The 18,814-nt window shown below is 38.5% G+C and overlaps 1 protein-coding gene across 5 annotated transcripts in view; it reads left to right on the top strand.

Annotated features, from left to right (window-relative positions):
• SESTD1 (SEC14 and spectrin domain containing 1) overlaps positions 1-18,814 on the top strand; it is a 126,772-nt gene that overhangs the window by 50,039 nt on the left and 57,919 nt on the right. For all 5 annotated transcript variants that reach the window (XM_055121591.1, XM_055121592.1, XM_055121593.1 and 2 more), the window contains 2 exons: positions 10,190-10,280; positions 14,886-14,999. In XM_055121591.1, coding sequence (XP_054977566.1) covers positions 10,190-10,280; positions 14,886-14,999 — 205 coding nt within the window. The remainder of the gene's footprint in view (positions 1-10,189; positions 10,281-14,885; positions 15,000-18,814) is intronic.

Genomic DNA, 18,814 nt, shown 5'->3' with positions numbered 1-18,814 from the left:
AAATGTTATAAAGTAAATATATAATACATAATATAAAGCATTATATAAATGATCACTGTATCACTGTCATCCTGTTGTTCATTCATTTGCTTGAGCAGGCGCCAGTAACGTCATCATTTGTCCCAGCCCTGAGATTTTGACAGCCTCTCCTTACTCGTCCTTCCCAACAGTGCATATTGGAGGCACTTTCAGGGTCAGGGGAATGAGACCTGTTATTGTTATTGTTTTTGGCATAGCAAATTCACCACGGGGAGTTTGCCAGGCTCTGCCATGCAGGTGGGATACTCTTGGTAGCTTGCTGGGCTTTCCGAGAGGGATGGAGAATGTATATAAGAGAATGCAAGCAAGTATGTTAAAACCAAAAATATGTGAGCTGCTTTAGGTACATCAGTGGCTTAGACTATAAGAGGTCGCACGGCCTCAAAGCAGCCATGCGCTTCTGGGAGCTTTGTTTTATAGTCTCTGGATCTTGGCCGTTGATGGGATTATGTGGCGCCGGGGCAGTTTCTGGGTGTGACTGCCAAGCTACTGGAAAATGGGTGTCTGGGTGGAGGAGGCCCAGTCCCGATCCGAGCAGGCTTGGAGATCTCAACCCCAGGTCCCTCATACCTGGGTTCCTCTGCCAGTTCCTTCATGAGTGAGGCTCCTCTGAACGTGTGGAGAGTGGCCTTGAGCATGGCTGTGGCTGGGTTCTGGAGGTTTTTGGCTGCTGGGGCTCTGCTGGGGGCGGGGAGGGAAACTCAACCTGCCCACCTCCGAGGCGCCCCAGTGAAGACAGCCTGGTGCGGGGGCAGGAGATTCTGCATCCTATATAAATGATATAAATAAAATACTATGACATAAAATGTTATTTTTTGATACAGAGATGGTCTACTTTTAAAAAACTCATGTGGCATGACGTATACATCAGTGTTTCTCAACCTTGTTCTTTTTCAGTATTTCCGTTGTTTGTTTTGTTTTCTGGGTCACACTGGTGGTGCTAGGGGCTTACTCATGTCTCTGCACTTAGGGTTCACTCCTTATCGCCTTGCAGGAGCATATGGGATATCGGGGATCGAACCCAGGTCAGTTGCCTGCAAGGCAAGGACATTACCTGCTGTGCTATCATTCCAGCCCCTTCAGTATTTCCTTTGTAAGGAGCCCTTTTATTAATTTATTTTGGGACCCTTTATGCAGTGCTCTGACTACTCAGCCTACTGATACCGGTCCATCAGGCTGGATGTTGTATTTTAGGGGTTGGACCAGACCCAGTAGTGCTCAGATTTTATTCCTGGATCGCTCAGCGGCCACTCCCAATAGTTCTCAGGGGGCCATATATGGTGCCAGTGATTGAGCCAGAGTCATCCACATGCAAGTTGTGTTTCTTAACCCCAGGTTGGATGGTTTAACGCTCATTCCCAGCAATGCAGTACTGCTCAAGTAACCAGCCAAGCTGTACTGAGGGCCTCTAGCACCATGCACACCTGGCTGTGGTGTCCGGGTTAGAGCTCAGTCCTGCTCCTGACTGCTAAGCCCCAGCCCGTGTAGGGAGAGAGCCTTCTTAGATAGATTTTCCTGTTCCCTTCTGCTGGATTTACACATAGGTCCAAGTCTGTTATGGGATTATGGGATCCTTATTATTCACATTATGAATATTCTGGATACTTTTAAGTGTTCAGAAATGCATATTTATGGGTAGAATGAAAGAATTGTAGAACAGAGTCATAGAAATGATCGTAATGATATGTCATGTCAGGAAATAGATTATTTTTCTTCTAGAATTCTCTAAAATGATAAGATTATAATCTTAATTCCATATTCAGATTTTTTATAACTGCTAATATTCCATGGGGTCTATATTCTATAGAACTATTTATTCTGTAAAACTTTTTATGGACAATTTGTCCACCAAAAACTTTACTCAGAATTTAGACATATAAAACCTTTGGGCATGAAGATCCACAGCCCCTTTTGCTTATTCCCACCCTTTATTTCCTTTCATTCCACTTACACTGTAGTGGCCCTTCCCCCACCTTCACTTGTCTGTAGCAACGTATGACTATAATGCCTTTAACTGATCTTTGATATTTTTTCTTAAAGGTACTGTCATGAAGATGTGACTGAGTTGGCCCATTCTGTTATTATTCGTGTTTTTTTTCATTTTTGGTCACACCCAGTGATGCTCAGGGGTTACTTCTGGCTCTGCAGTCAGGGATTACTTCTGGTGGTGCTCAGGGGGACCATATGGGATGCCAGGGCAGGGATCGAACCTGGGTCGGCCACGTGCAAAGCAAACACCCTACCCGCTGCACTACCACTCTGGTCCCCATGCACTGATATTTTTGGGGTTCTTTTTTTGCATTAGTGTTTATGTTGACTCCTCCCAGCCTTACTGTTCCCTTCTTTCTCTCAGTAACCTCAGTGGTTTATTTTCATAGTGGACAGGCTTCCAAGAAAATATGAGCTGATGCCTTCCTTTCTCTCTTCAATAAATATACTTTTAGCTGAGGGAAGGGATGTAATTGTGTTGGCCTTGGAGTTCCTTCTGAAGCTACCATAGCTTGGTTCTGTAAACAGGCTTTATGCTATTGATGTGTGATCTTTTAATATTCATTTCATTCCCTTAACAAATATCCATTGACATTTTATGATGTGACAATGAAAACAATATTTTCTCTCTCTGCCATGCACTTTCAGAATTTTTTTTTGTTCATTCTGCTCCGATCTCATATTTCCAGGCCCACACAGAAGGTTGGCTGAATTCTCAAGTTGGACCAGTATAGTGTTAACCAAGCTCATTTCCCTGTCCCTACTTTACTCTCTGTTCACATACGAGTGCAGGAGTTAAAACAACAGTTTCACCATCCCTCAGACTTCTGAGAGCGACTCTCTGTTTCTGCATGGTGAATTCAGTTTAGAATCTTCTCCCATGCAGACATTGCAGACCATGGCATACAAGACTGAAACAACTAGTTCTTTGCTTCCAAGAACAGTCTTTCTGACTCCCTAACTGATATGCCAAGACAAGGAATAAGATTCGACACCCTATTCAGCTACTATTTCTAAAACAATTCTATTACTAGACACTTAGTTTTAAGTACTTCAATTTGATTTAATCTTCAAAATATTATTTTGAACTACCCCAGTATTATTGGTGGAAAAGTAAAAGCAAAAAAAAAAAAGGGAAGATACTTTCCCTAATTAATAGTTGGTTCCTTTACTCATATTTTTTAAGAATATATTTTTATTGAGGTACTGTGATTTACAAAGTTATTTATAGTACAGTGATTTTATAAAGTCATCCATCATCAAATTCCAGGTGTACAATTTTTGAACACCAATCCCATCACCAGTATCAGAGTCCACGCCCGGCTCGGCTCCGGGGTGTCAGAGACCCGAACCGGGTCAGTCGTATACACAGCAAGCACCCTCACCGCTGTATTATTGCTCTGGTGCCCTTGTTCATATTCTTCCTGCTTTTTCTCTTCCTCCTTCACATTAAATGACACATGTAGTTACTTCCCAGATGTTTCTAGTTCTGTATACTAAAATATCACACTGATGTTTCTGATTCTGCATCGAATCACAACATGCTTAATCTTTAAAATTTTTAGTCAATTTTTAAAAATTTTACTTTTGAAAGTATGCTGTTACCCTAGTAATGTTAAATAAGGCAATGTCTGTGAACATAAGGTAGATATTAATTAAAGTACTTTTCTCCCTACCTTTTATCTGTTTTAATTTCATTGGGGGGAAATCTTTAATAACTTGTATTTTTCTTATGTCTGTACAGTACAACCAACAAAGTCAGTTATCAGTAGTCAAAGTGTATAGGTTTCTGCCTTCCAATCTTTTTTTTTTTTACTACTACCATTTCTTCAGAGTGCTATTTATTGAAACATGGGTTGACTGGACCTGGTAACTGACAATCATAAATAAATATAGAGCATCTTCCATTTTGTGGGAAACTCATATAAATATGCAAAAGTTGCTAATTCAGTAGAAACTTTTTGATGTATAAGACAGTTGTCTTATCTGGTTTTGCCTTCCATTTAGGATTTTATTAATTTTGAGGTGTGGGGTCTCCTAGCAGTGCTGGGATGGGGTAAGGGCCATTCCCAGTTTGACTTGACCTAGGAATAGAAACCTGAAAGTTTGGTGCTCAAGTCAGGCAGTTGCAGGTGGTCACCAAGCCTATACCCATAGTACTTGGGCTCATGTGGTGCCTGGGATGGAACTCAAGGCTTAAAGCACAGAAAGCAAGCAATCCACCCCTTTGAACAGTGTCCTCAGCCCTCGTTTGGTATCTTGAATACTAAATGACCTGAGTACTTATGGATGAAGGCTATTAAGAGGGTTATATTAGAATATAGTACATTTAAGTACATTGTCAATTCATTTAAAATAAGTGCTGTCATCCATGTTCCCTACCTTACATACCAGGGGACTGAAGCATAAGAATGGTATTGACTAAAGGCTTGTAGCAAACCAGAATTCAAGGGAAAATTTGACTATATTGCAAACCACAATGCCAAAAAGAGTGGGGGGGACATGAGGGGGGGAAAGAGAGAGAAGAAAAGGAAAAACGCCTATCATTGAGTCAGTCTGGGGGGGTGGGGGGTGATGGGAGGGAAACTGGGGAGGCTGGTGCTGGGAAATGTACACATCTGGAGGGACGGGTGTTGAAACACTGTATGACTAAAACCTAATCATGAAAGGTCTGTAAGGATCTATCTCACAGTGATTCAGTAAAATTTTTTTTTTTTTTAAAAAGAGGAGGTTTGGTCCTGCACTTATAGACCTATCCTGCTGTGTTTCAGTTACCTGTGATAAAATCACAATGCCCTGTATATTAATAACTTTATTCATTCACATTTTACCTGCATATATATGTTACAGCAGTAAATTGCTGTATGAAAATAATTTTGTGACAATGTATTTTAAGGGAAACCTTGAAAATATTTTAAGACTATTTCCAGCATTGCATTCATCTTAGAATTTAAATCATAGCATTTCTAGTGCAAAGGAACATGTTAACCATCCAGTTATAGAGTTAATGGAATATCAGCACAACCTCAATCTTGTGAAAAACCACCTTTTACATAGACGTTTAAATTCAGCACCTCACCCTGTAACAGTTCTATAATAGGGGTTAAAGAGAAAGCTCAAAGGACAAGCACATGCTTTGCATACTCCGAGTGCTGGTTTGATCTCCAGTATCATATGGTCCCAGAGAAACCATGTCCCCAAACACTGAGCAGGCAAATATCTTCTGAGCCAGTGTGGCTCAAATAGATAAAAAAATAAATAAAAGAGATTCTAATAGAGTATGAACACATAGAGAGGGTTTTCACAGATTTGTATATTATTCTTAAAATATGATTATAAACTTGTGAATAATATAGGGATTTATTATTATAACTAATAGCAACACCGCTCTTTCAAAATGCCCTTTATAAAGGGTATAAAAGCATTCTTCTAAATTAAATGTTGCCAAAAACAGTTTAAATCATTGCTCCACTTATAAAAATATTGCATTCCTTTTGAGTTACTAAAAGAAAACTTGGTCTGGAGTTCTGAAATAGTACTTTTGGATTGTTTCTATATTTATTATCTATTGTGCTAAGATATGAGAAATTATGATTAGGGTATTTTAAGTGCCCTGAAAGATAAATTTAGAGTGTCTCATGCCTTTAATATTACTGCAGATGGAATTTGCAAGCCTCATTACTCTCTTCCCCTTTATGTATAGATTCATTTACACTGTGCTTTGAGATATAAAAGACTGTGTAAAACTTTTTTGTTTAATAAAATGATTATGTGAACAATGACTTAGAGATGCAAATGCTGATGCCTAGAGAGTGTCCCCTTAGGGGAATGATATGCTTCTTTTGGCTCTAATCCTGCTTGGTAAATCTTTCCTCCTAGGGAGGGCAGCTTTGTCTTTCCCTGCTGCTCTTCTCCTGGTGGACTGCACAATGCCTGAACTGCTGCCACTTTCTTGACCACTGGCTGCTCAACGGCCAGCTGAGCTGCCCAGTCAGCTCTTCTCTTGACTTGTGCACCCTTAAATCTTGGGAGGGCCTTCCTAGAAGTCTTGATGGGGATATCCAGCATATTTTTTCACCTATATATGAGTCCATATACATATACTGGGTCTCATTCCCTTAATCCTGAAAGAGCCCCCAATGCAGCATCATTGGGAAGGACGAGTAAAGAGAGGCTTCTAAAATCTCAGGGCTAGGACGAATGGAGACGTTACTGAGACCACTCGAGAAATTCAATGATCAGCGGGATGATGATGATGATGATGATGATGATGATGATATGATGATGATGATATGAGTCCATAGTTAGTCATCAGAGTCAGCTTTACTTTTAACAAGATTTTATAGGCTGCTATTCATCCGGAAATGATCATTTGATTGTCTCACATTTTTCCTCCTAAAAAAAAAATACTTATTAAAAAGTAAACAACAGGGGCTGGAGCGATAGCACAGCAGGTAGGACGTTTGCTTTGCATGCGGCCGACCTGGGTTCGATTCCCAGCATCCCATATGGTCCCCTGAGCACCTCCAGGAGTGGTTCCTGAGTGCAGAGCCAGGAATAACCCCTGTGCATCACCAGGTGTGACCCAAAAAGAAAAAAAAATCTAGACAACACTTGGGCCAGAGAGATAGCATGTGGCAACCTGGTTGAGATCCCTGGCATCCGTATCATCCCTCAAGCCCTGCCAGGATTGATCTTTAAGCACAGAACCAGGAATAAGTCCTGAGCTGTTTAGCTCATCACGCCCCTCAGTGCCCACCCCCATATAAACAGTACTTTGTGCTATATTCAAAACAGTACTTTGTGCTATATTGCAACATTTAAAAATAGGGCACTTAGATGTTTTTTTTAAAAATGAGATCATTTACATATCATAAAAGCCATACTTTTAAATTAAGTAATCATTAAGTGTTTTTCCATCATTAGTGAGGTTTGATGAGTATTGTTCTCTAAAATCCAGAACATTATTATCAGGTGTCCAAGAAATCCTACACCAATTGGCAGTCACTCCCGTTCTTCCCCTTTCCAACTCATGGTGACCACTAATTCACATTCTGCTTCTATGGGTTTATCTGTTTCAAACATTACACAGAAATGAAATTGTACAATGTGTGGCATTTTGCCGGTGACTGTTTTTCCTTAGCATCTTATTTTTAAGGTATTTTCATGTTGTAGAATGTGTCAGTACTTTAATCCTTTTTGTTGTTGAGTAATAGGCAGTCATCAGCATATCATCATCATCATCATCCTGTTGATTGTCAAATTTCTCGAGCCTTCTCAGTAACACCTCCATTCGTCAGTCCTAGCCCTGAGATTTTAAAAGCCTCTCTTTACTTGTCCTTCCCAAGGCTCTTTCAGGGTTAGGGGAATAAGACCCTGCATTGTTACTGGTTTTGGCATATGAATACACCTGGGGAGTTTGCAAGACTCTCCCATGTGGGCAGGAAACTCTTGGTAGCTTGCCTATAAGATGTCGCTCCGCCCTCGGCCTTGTGCTTCCAAGAACTTGGTTTTAAGTCTCTGGATGTGGGCTGTTGGTGGGATTACACGGCGCCAAGGGGGGCGGGGGCAGTCCTGGGTGTGACCGCCTAGCTACTGGAAAATGGGAAATCTGTGCAGAAGAGGCCCAGTCCCAATTCGAACAGGCTTGGAAGTCTCAGTCCTGCGTCCACACACCTGTGTTCCTCTGCCAGTACCTTCATGCATGAGACTCATCCGAATGTGTGGAGAAGGGCCTTGAGCATGGCTGCGGCTAGACTCCAGAGGTCTTCAGCCGTGGGGGCTCTGCTCAGGTCGGGGAGGGAAGCTGGAGCCCATCCCCTCCGAGGGGCCCCCGGGGAAGACAGCCAGGCTCGAGGGCAAAAGACTCTCTGTGTCGTTCTCTTCTGAGAGCTTGATTTTAAGTCTCTGGATGTTGGCCATTATGCAGTATGTTGGCCAATATGCAGTAATCTGGGTATATCTCATCTTGTTCTTTCATTCTTCAGTTAATGGACATTTGAATTGCTTCTACTACTGACTTTTTTGATTATACAACTACAGACATTTGTGTAGGAGTTTTGTCTTTTTAAATTTTTTTTAAGTTTTTATTTTATTGAATCACCACGAAAAAATACAAAGCTTTCAGGTTTAAGTCTCAGTCATGTAATGATTAAACCCCCATCCCTTCACCAGTGCACATGTTCCACCACCAAGAACCCCAATATACCCCCCTCCTACCCACCTCCCACCTAACTAGCTAATGATCTTCACTTTATTCTCTCTATACCTTGAATGCATTCAATATTTCAATAGAGAACTCACTATTATTGTTTGGAATTTTCCCCCAACAATCAGGCCTGCTGAGACGGCATCATTTAGTAATTTCTTTTCATTGCTGAGAATGAAGGCCCTATGAGGTTTTGGATTTCTGATATTTTAGCTCAGTTCACAGTCTAGATGTGTTTCTGTAAGAAGCCGCTCCGGGTGCCAAAATGAGTTAGAAGACCTCTTGGATTATAGTCTTTAGGAGCAGAGGGTCCATTTCACGCGCGACAGCTCCAGATCTTATCTGGGCAGAGGGCGTAGAAGTTTTTTTCTAATGATATAGTTTTTTTGTAATGGTATATGCTTTGTTTTGAATATACCCTTTGAATGTGTTTTCTGTTTTCTTTGGAAGCTGAACCTCTGTCGTTGCTAATACAGATACCTCTATGTCTTCCAGATTTTTTAGCTGTAGTATGCTTATTCTGATGACCTCACTGCTTCTTAATAGAATTGGATATTACTTCCTCAGGAACTCTCTTGAGATTGATATGGATGCTTAGAGGGAGTAAGGAAGGATTAGTAAAGTTCCCTGAACTGTTGAATTAAAATTCCCAGAAAGGACCTGCTATTTTTTGTTTTGTTTTGGTTTGTTTTTGTATAATGTATGTAATTTACCTTTCATAATCAAATCCTTGCTCTGCCACCAGGCTGCCATTTCTTCCATTTTGAGGAGAGCCTACTGAGATCCTTGCATTAAGCTGCTTTTATTAAAACAGTAAAACAATATGGTTTTGGTCTATAGGATGGAGTTTTCTATTTAAATATTGTATTTTACTATGGTAGATTTCTAGGACATAGGAAGTAGTGAGAACTTGAATAAAAAATATAAAAATGGCAAAATACATTTTTAGCATTAAATATTTTGCTAGTGAACTGATTGAGAATGTAATGTGAGAGCAGGTAAATCAGAGTGTATTCAAATTTTGACAAGTATATACACCAAAGACTGTGTCATTTCACTGTGTTTCTCCAGGACAGTTCCAAGGTACCCATTTCCAATGTTTTAATAATAACTTACCATATATGTAGCCTATTTAAGCATCCACTTTCCAAACCTTATACTTCTGACAGGAAGGAGAGATAACAACTACATTCATTCTTGGCTATCATGAGTTATCTTTCTTATTCATATCCCGTTGTACAGATGAAGACATTGGAAAGCTAGAGACTATTTGAAATCTGCTTTGATTTCTTCTCTTTTGAAAAAAAAAAAACACTGACTTTCCATGTTTTAGAATTTTTTTGGGTGGGCAAAAGAGAGTCTCACAAACAATGTTTTGGAGGCCTGAAGGGCCCACATGATGATTCTTTTTTATTTGCCTTCCACCCCACCCCCTACCTGCTCCTGTGATTCTTGGTCAACCAGGCTAGTGGTACAATATTTGGGCCCAGGGATATAGTGCTGCTCTGTTCCTATAATGTTGCTTTGTCCTTGCCATGCCAGGGATTGGGATTGCCAAGTCACCTTGGTGCTGCTGGGATGAGGGGAGGTGGAGGGGAGAGGTGCTTCAGAGTTATATCCAATGGTGCCCAATGCTGAGGGAACTGCATGGTGCTGGGGATTGAACCAGCGTTAGTGATATGCATGGCATCAGCCTTAACCGCTATACTAAAGTCTCTTCAGCTCTAGAATACTTTTCTTGCCTGATTAGATTGCACATTGTCAAGTTCCTAAAATGCTAAAAGTCAGTTCATCAGGAAAATAAGAGAATTTATTTATTGACAATATAAAAATAAACTGTTAGATTAATGCTTCCTTATGAAAGATAAAGCTGTAGATTTTCTTAGGACCGTGAAGTATTAAATATGAGGCTTGTTCTAATATCTTATAACTTATAATTTTGTTTCATTTCAGTGAGAAGTGCAAAGCTAGAGGATTTACGGTGATTGTGGATGGCAGAAAATCACAGTGGAATGTGGTGAAAACAGTAGTCTTAATGCTTCAGGTAATTTTATTTTTGACTCTCAGGAAGTGGTTTCAGTTTGCAGCAACAGATCCAGGTGGTAAATGCCTTTCATTGATTGGGCTGTGCTCTAGCTTCTCATGAGTGACCTAAGTTGGGAAATTTGCTGACTACTCTTGTTTTAGTGTATTCTTGTAGGTTGAATTAGTGGGGAAATGAAGTTTATTCCGAAGGTTTGGAAATGATTGAAGATAATATGCCATGTTTAACTAACTTACCTCTTTGGCTAGTGGATCTGAAAGCATGAAGGCATTTACCATCATACTCAGCTGGGAGCTTACGTGGGTAATAAGCTCTGCCCTTGCTGGTAAGACAGTGGCACTGGTGACCTGATCCGAGAAAGCTGCTCAGGTCAATCTAATGTTCTCTCCCATCTCTTCTCTTTTTCCTCAAAGCACCAGGACTTTTGATGTTCCTGTTACGCATTTCTAATCCATTCCGGGTGTTGACTGAAGAGCTGTATTTTCGGTGACTTTAGCAGCTGACAAATTAACATTTAATAAGCACCTAGAATTGCAAAGTCTTTGATTGGATCGCAATTTCCTCGTATTCCTCATGGAACTATCTTGTGGTCCCTTGCATGTTGACAGCACCTAGTAAACAGTTTGATTTCTTAAAATATTATTGAAAATGTTATGATCTGAAATGGAAAAAAAAACAAACAAAAAAAACCTAAACAGGGTTTCCACAAAAGAGTTTCTATGGGAAAATTCAAGTTAAATGAGTTGAATAAGAGAGATTATCTATTTTCAACAAAAGTAAGTTAAAAACCACTCCTGGAAGTGATATTGACTTTGTGATTATTCAAAAATGAAGCAAATAAAGGCCAGAGAACTAGTACAGAGGGTAGGTAGGGCATTTTCCTTGCACGCAGCTGACCCCCAGCATCCCATATAGTCTCCCAAGCCCCTCCAGGAGTAATTCCTGAATGTTGAGCCAGGAATAACTCCTCAGCATCGCTAGATGTGACCCAAAATCCCTTCCCCCCAATGAAGCAAATATAATGAAGAGTAAAGGTCAGGCCAGTTTGGGAAAAATTTTGCAATTACATAAAATAGTTTAAAAAAATAGTAATATATGAAGAAAGATCAGGAATTTTATTATTATTTGGGGATTGTCCCAAGCAATGTCCAGGGTCCCTGGAACCACCCCTGATGATACTCAGCCACTGGGCTGGACCAATTCAATGCTAGAATCCCAGTGATGCACAGGATTAAGTCTGAATGGTACTGAAGACCCCTGGGGTCATTCCTGCAGTGGTTAGAGGCTTCCAGGGCTACACCTGGAGATGCTGGAGTCCGGAAAGGCCATGCAGTACTGTTCAAATTCAGGTCCCTGTGCATGCAATGTACGTGCATAGTTCCAACCTCGAAACTATCTCCTTGGACCCTATACTTGAAAATAAATTAAAAAATAAACAATGACCTTTTTGTTTGTTTTTTTTGTGTGTTTGGTTTAGGACCATATACAGTGTTGCTCAGGGCTTATTTCTTATCACTCCGAGAGATTCTTAGGGTACCATATGCAGTTCTGTGGATCAAGTCAGGATGGCTACATGCAAGACAAGCACCCTACCCATACTGCCCTGTTTCTCTGGGCCCTATACTTACAGTGCTTAATGAGAAATAAGGGAAACTGTTTTAATGGTTAACGTTTTATTTGAGATAATTAGGTGCTAATATTATTCAGACATGGTGCTAAGCCCACAATATAACTTATGTCATTTTATTTTATCATGATCTTGAGAAGTACTTTTATTCCCAAAGGTCAACTGAGACTGAACGGTTCTAAAGAATTTAGGCAGATTGTATAGAGTGTTGGAAAGAGCCAGGATTGGATCTTCGCCCAGTGTAGAGTCCTAAGTTTTTGGCTTTATCCATTACAGAGTGTTTATTGTCCAGTAGATGCATCTGAGGTTTTCCCTAAATTAAGTACACCCCTTACTTCATTCTTCATAAATCTTTGACTTAAAACTTTTCATTACTAGAATGATTCCTTTGTTTGGAAAGTCCACACCTTCCAGAGGATCTGTGTTTAAGGGTATAGAGATCGGTGTCACAGCAATTTTCTGTCAGATATGTTCCCAGCCTGAGGGGAAACTCTTCCCTGTAAAGTTGTTGAAGTAACTGTTAGGTGAGAAGTCCATTATTTATGACCTCATGTTCTTCCTTTCGTCCAAATGTTCCTGTGTGTCACAGATGAGCTGTTTGGGACCTGCGGGATTTGGATCAGTGGAAGTTTTGAAGAGCAATCAATGGATGATATAACCATAACCCCTCTCTTGTGATTTGTTTTCTGATAGGCATTTTAGCAACTTCTGGATTTATTATTAACGTTCTCAGAAGTTACAGTGGCCTGTCATTTACTCCTGCTCATTTTTAAAAGAAAAGGTTGTTCATTGCTTTTGTTTCAGAATGTGCCCCGTTACCAGTAGTTTGGGAACTCGAAGTCAATGCTGGCTCTGCATTCTCGCACAGCATTCTCTTCAATGAATATGTTTTCTCTTACATGTTTTCTCTTGTTTCTCGTGGTCGTAATACTCAGTGATGTAAAAAAATAATCATCATCAACAAGTCAGTAGTTGAATAAATCTCACCCTATGCTATGTTTTCCAGTCACTGTGATAAAAGTTCTGACACAACAAATCGTATTTTACTTATTCACAATCCAGTCATTGTAGGGTGGGGTTGTGGGAGGTGGGCACTGCCTTTGAGATGTATTCAATGGCACATTTACATTAAGATGTTTTCTCTTGATGCTGGAGTGATGGTATAGTGGGTAGAGTGCTTGCCTTGAATGCGACTGACCTGGGTTCAATCTCTGGTATCCCATATGGTCCCCCAAGCTCACCAGGAGTGATCTCTGAGTACAGAGCCAGAAGTAACCTCTAAGCACAGCCCCGTATGGCCTAGTGCCCCTCCCCCCACAACCCAGAAAAAAATATTTTGCTAAGTAACGGATGTAATATCATTATGTTAATAAGTACTATTACTTCATCTAAACCATGAATATGTGTTTTAGAGTAGTGGTAGGCCCCTAGAGTTTATAAAGTATATTTTTTTGAAACTCAGCCATACCCTTTCATTTACCATTCTCACTACAGTGACAAAAGATTGAAATCGTTTCCACAAAGACTGTATAACCTGCAATGCCTATACTGTTTATTGAACCTTACCAGAGTTTGCTGACCCTGGTCTAGAACTTAGGAAATGACCTGGTAGAACTACAGAGACAGACCTGTATTTTTTTTCCCTAGTGTAATCTCTTTTTAACTCTGTTATCTCAGACAAGTGACTTAAGTTTTCTGAAGCCCAGTGTACTTTTCCGAAAAACTGGGAGAGTGAGATAATGGTACATCAGATAGTGATCCATGCCGGGAAGAAAAATAGTCATAAAAGGAATCTGAGTCAAATGGTGCAGTTTTCTACTGGGTGGTCAGGAACCTTCTGGAGGATGGGACTTTTTGAGTATAATCCTGCATAAAGGGAGGAAGCACTCCTTCTGAGAGAAGAAACATGAAGGGCCACAGGTTTGAGGAGAGACTTGTGAGATCTGGAAGCAGTGGGGAGGTCCGTGAATTGACCTGTGTCTGAGGACTCTGCTAAAACAGGAAGATCTGGTCAGCAGTGGGGCATTGAGCTTGCAGGCCCTTTCAATGTAGGAACAGGTTTCCGTTTTATTCTGAGAATGATAAAATGTGAAGTCTACTCAAAGGGTGTTTCAAAAGACTGACTAGCTTTGAGGAAGTGATAGCACAGCTGCAGGGCGTTTGCCTTGCACTCGGCCAACCCAGGTTCGATTCCTCCACACCTCTCAGAGAGTCCAGCAAGCTACCATCCGCAGGGCAGAGCCTGGCAAGCTACCTGTGGTGTATTCAATATGTCAAAAACAGTAACAAGTCTCACAACGGAGACGTTACTAGTGTCCGCTCGAACAAATCAATGAGCAATGGGATGATAGTGGCAGTGACTAGCTTGGGGATGTTTAGCAATGTGGGTAGTAAAAGTAATTAAATTTAATTTATATTTTAAAGCTAAGTAGTACAGGGCTTACCAGGGCTTAATAATAAAATGTGTGTAATATTTACTAACTCAATAAATCTCAATCCTCAGTCTTTTTAGATAATACATCATCCGTATAGTGAAAGTGAAATTATATTTATAAAATATGTTTATTGTCCTCAAGTTAATAATCATGCATAATTCTGTCAATATAATGCTGATTATTTTGGTAGGAATGTTGATTTTAAGTTATTTGATGAATATATATAACATGATTGTGCTAGGAAAAATATCATATTACAAAACAAGTTCAATAATTTCTTAACTAAAAATTAATTTGAAGTTTAAATATATTTCAATTAGAGATTAATTGAAACACAAAATTTATTTCATATATACTGTACATATTACATTATTGGAAATCTTTGAGCTGTTTTTTATTATGAACATTTGAAAGTGTTCCTTCTACTTTGTTTTTATTCTTTTCCAAAAAAGCCCTATAATAATGATTGTCTAGTAATTCATAACTGTAGTAAATGATTTATTTCACATGTTCAATTTGTAATTACTCTTTGTTATTTTACAGAATGTTGTTCCAGCTGAAGTGTCCCTTGTTTGTGTAGTGAAGCCAGATGAATTCTGGGATAAGAAAGTAACACATTTTTGTTTTTGGAAAGAAAAGGATAGACTTGGCTTTGAGGTAAATATATTCTATTACGTTATAGGAATGTCCTGGATCTTTGAAAGTAGTAATATGCTGATATTTTTTTTTTTTTTTTTTTTTTTTTTGCTTTTTGGGTCACACCTGGCGATGCACAGGGGTTACTCCTGGCTCTGCACTCAGGAATTACCCCTGGCCGTGCTCAGGGGACCATATGGGATGCTGGGATTTGAACCCGGGTCGGCCGCGTGCAAGGCAAACGCCCTACCCGCTGTGCTATCTCTCCAGCCCCTTATTTTGTTTATTAACAATGGATATTAAGCAGTGTTGGTTCACCAGTGCTTGATTTGTGCTAAGCAGTGATTAGTGTTCAGTTAGCTTTCAGATGCTTGTTGAATGATTTATGATTCTTTGTTAAATTGTATAAATTGCCCTGGTGACCCCTCTACTGCTAGACACAAGCAGCATCAAAGTACCAGCACTTCAGAGTCCAAATATCTCAGGGTGAAACTCCAGGTTTCCCAAATACTCCTTGGAACCTCTCCAAAAACAGAATACCCACCTCCCAAAAAAAAGAGAATTGCTCTTTGTCTTCATTTATTCTGAGTTTTTCCCCCAGTTTTTACAGACTGCTATTTTCCCTTAGTAAATAAGCAAGCAAAAATGGAAACAGATAAAATCACACATATACATTAAAATAGTGTGTATGTAATCTCACATGCACACATGAATGCATATCATTAAATATACAAAGACATGTTTTCATTTCAGATTTTGCACATGTATTTTTAATATAAGTAAAATAATAAAGTGGTGTTAGTTTCTTTAAAACTATAAAGCATTGGAAAAAATAAGTGGGCTGGTACAGATGGTAGTGTGGGAGTAAAGGAGAAATAAATTTTGAGTCCTTAAGGAAAAGCTTCATAAATGTTTTTGATTGAGTGTCACAGAGGATGATCCTTGAGCACAGGGCGGGGATTAGTCCTGGATCAATACCAGGTGTGAACCTCTTTCTCACCCCCAAATAATAGATTATAAGGTAAATATCCTCAAACTTTTTGAATAATGGTACATAGTAATTAAAATACCGTATTCAGTCATCTCACTTATATTCTTTTAACCTCGTTAATGTATCTAAAATAAAGGAAAAAGTAGTATTTATTTAGGATTTTATTAAAACTTTTCCATGGTATTTATTTACCTCAATAGAACATAGCAAAATTTTGATACAGTTACATTGGTAATGATTTATTTTCTTCCTTTTTGTAGTTCTGTTTTGCTGTGATTTCCTTTATGCTTGTTCTTCATTTTCTCATTTCCTTGGGGGGGAAACCTGAAAATTAGATTTCTACTTAGTAAAATATTACCTGCTATGAATATAACCAGATAAACTTAAAAAATTTAATGATATTCATGTATATTAGAATATTCAGCGATGATATTTGAAAATAGTAATTATTTCACAGTTAAATTAGATAAAATCAGATTATGATCCCCATCACTTTCCTGAGTAAAGCATATATTAAAGTATAATTTTCATAAAGGTAGAATCACCACTCCCATGCAAATATGAAATGAATGTAAGTCTAATGTATTATGTAACTTATCAGCAATGAGGGTTTCAGTAATTTGTGAGCTGTGTTTCAAAGAGCTGTAGTGGAAATTAGGGTGTTTTGTTTGGTTTTGGTTTTGGTTTGTTTCTGGCTCAACCCAGCAGTGCGTAGGCGTCACTGGATCAGCACCTAGGATCATCTCTTGGCCTGTGATGCTAGAGCTCAAACCAGGACAGCAGAATGCCAAGAAGGCACTCCAGTTCTTTGAGTAAGATCGTCTACTTTGATGCAAAACTAATTAGTAGTATCACATCCCAAAATTGTAAACCTGAGGTTATCTATTAGCTCATTGGATAGAAATTTATCAGTGCAGTGGACTTAAATTCTTTTTGACAAAATCTGCATGTTGGCTTCTGTTCCCTCAGAGACTGATATGTATTGATAGATCTTTTAAAGAGCCAATCTGAGGTGAAAGCCCAGCACTGCATAGAAGACTACTGCCCTTTGCAGGACTCCTGAGATTGAAACTATTTGATACTTGTATTTAATAGCAATTATGCTGTTAAATATAGTAAATGTTTAGTAAAATTTGAATTCGGACATTGGCAACAGAATCTACGTTTGATACTTGATTATCCAATCAGTTTCTTTTGAAGTTTTCTATTCCATGACAGAAACAGTGCTTTTGAGGGCTCTTCCAAATCATTTTTCAAATTACTAAATCTTTAAAAGGAGGTTTTAAAAAAATATTCCCCTTTAAAAAGATAAGATTTTAAATTTTTAAAGAAATTTTTTGGAAGTCTTACTGATACTAGTTCCTTACTTAGTGGGGAGATGTGTTAGCTTCTAGTGAGCTGGAAACCATAATCAATATAGTGGTTTATGTTAAGTGAGTAGTAACAACTTAATAAGGAAATAAATTGATACTGATCCTGAAGACTTGCCTAAAGATGTTTTCCAGATGCCTACAAATTGTAGTCACTTTATCAACAAATTGTTTTCAAGCACATTGCATGATACATACTATAAAAATTATGATAGTAAGGGTTCCATAATGTGATTAATTCCACATTGGATCTTCATTTGTGGAATCAAAGAACTGTCTCCTGGGCCATGCTTACAGAGTGTTTCCTTATATGTGATTTTTTAAACATAAGTGGAAAAAATGTGAAAATAAGCCAGTTATTTTTTTTAGGTGTGAAAATTAAAATTTAGAACATTAGTTTATGACATCCGTTGACTCTCTTGTTCTGGTAGATTATGGTTGATAATTTTATGAATTTTTTATAACTATTCTACATATTATCTTTTAAAATTATATCTCTTTATTATATCTTTTAAAATATTTAACTATAATTTATAATTTATTTAAGTAAATTTAAAAATCATATCTTTAAAATTATTATATCTTTAAAATTTAAAAAAAATATTTTCATTAATTTTTTTAATTAAAGGTCATAAATACGACTAAATTGGCAAGGTCAAAATTAGTCTTTCTTTTTAGAGAGGTTGGTTGGTAGGGGTTTGAATCTCACCTGGAAGTGCTCCGGGCTTACTCCTGGATCTGTGCTCAGTGATTCTACTGGTGGTGCTTTGGGAATCATATGTGATACCACAGATCTAACTGGGATTGATCACTGCAAGGCAACCGCCTCATCACCTCATCACCTGAGTTATTTCTCTTAGAGTTTTAGGGTGAAGAGGAATCAGGTATAATACATGTGACAAGTATGTTTTAGACCCTTCTATTCTCTTTTAATTTAAAAGAGGTTTACTTTGGGGAATTGGACCCCTGTTTTTAAAAAAGCATTGGTTTTCTTTTTATCTTGGATAATAAAACAGTTTTCTTAAGGAAAAAAAATGACCCTAGATTTCATTGCTTTGTATTTAAACTTTTTCATAAAGGTTTAATGTATTTGTGTTCTCTTTAAAGAGTATAAGAAAAGAAATATAAGGAGTTTCGTTAGTATTTTTTTAACTGGAAAAGCCCTAACAGTTCAGAGAAAACCTTCACATAATGTTTTTTTTTTTATTTGCTTTGTAATAGCAACTCCAAAATATGTCTGTTTACTCTCTTATTTCACATAGTTTATTTGCTTTTGTAAATTTTTTAATTACTTTTTTTGTAGTGGGGGGGTGACCACACATGGAGTAAGCTTACTTCTTGATCTGTGGTCAGTTATCAGTCCTGGTGGGGTCTGGGAACAATATGGGATCGACTGAGTGTAAACCAAGCACCCTGCCAACTGTGCTTTCTCTCCATTCCCTTATTTGCCTTTTTTTTAAAAAAATAAAAGTCTG

The sequence above is a fragment of the Sorex araneus genome, chromosome X (assembly GCF_027595985.1).
Source record: "Sorex araneus isolate mSorAra2 chromosome X, mSorAra2.pri, whole genome shotgun sequence".
Lineage (NCBI taxonomy): Eukaryota > Metazoa > Chordata > Mammalia > Eulipotyphla > Soricidae > Sorex > Sorex araneus.
The sequence above is the reverse complement of the archived record's forward strand: the minus strand, read 5'-3'. Positions and strand labels throughout refer to the sequence as shown.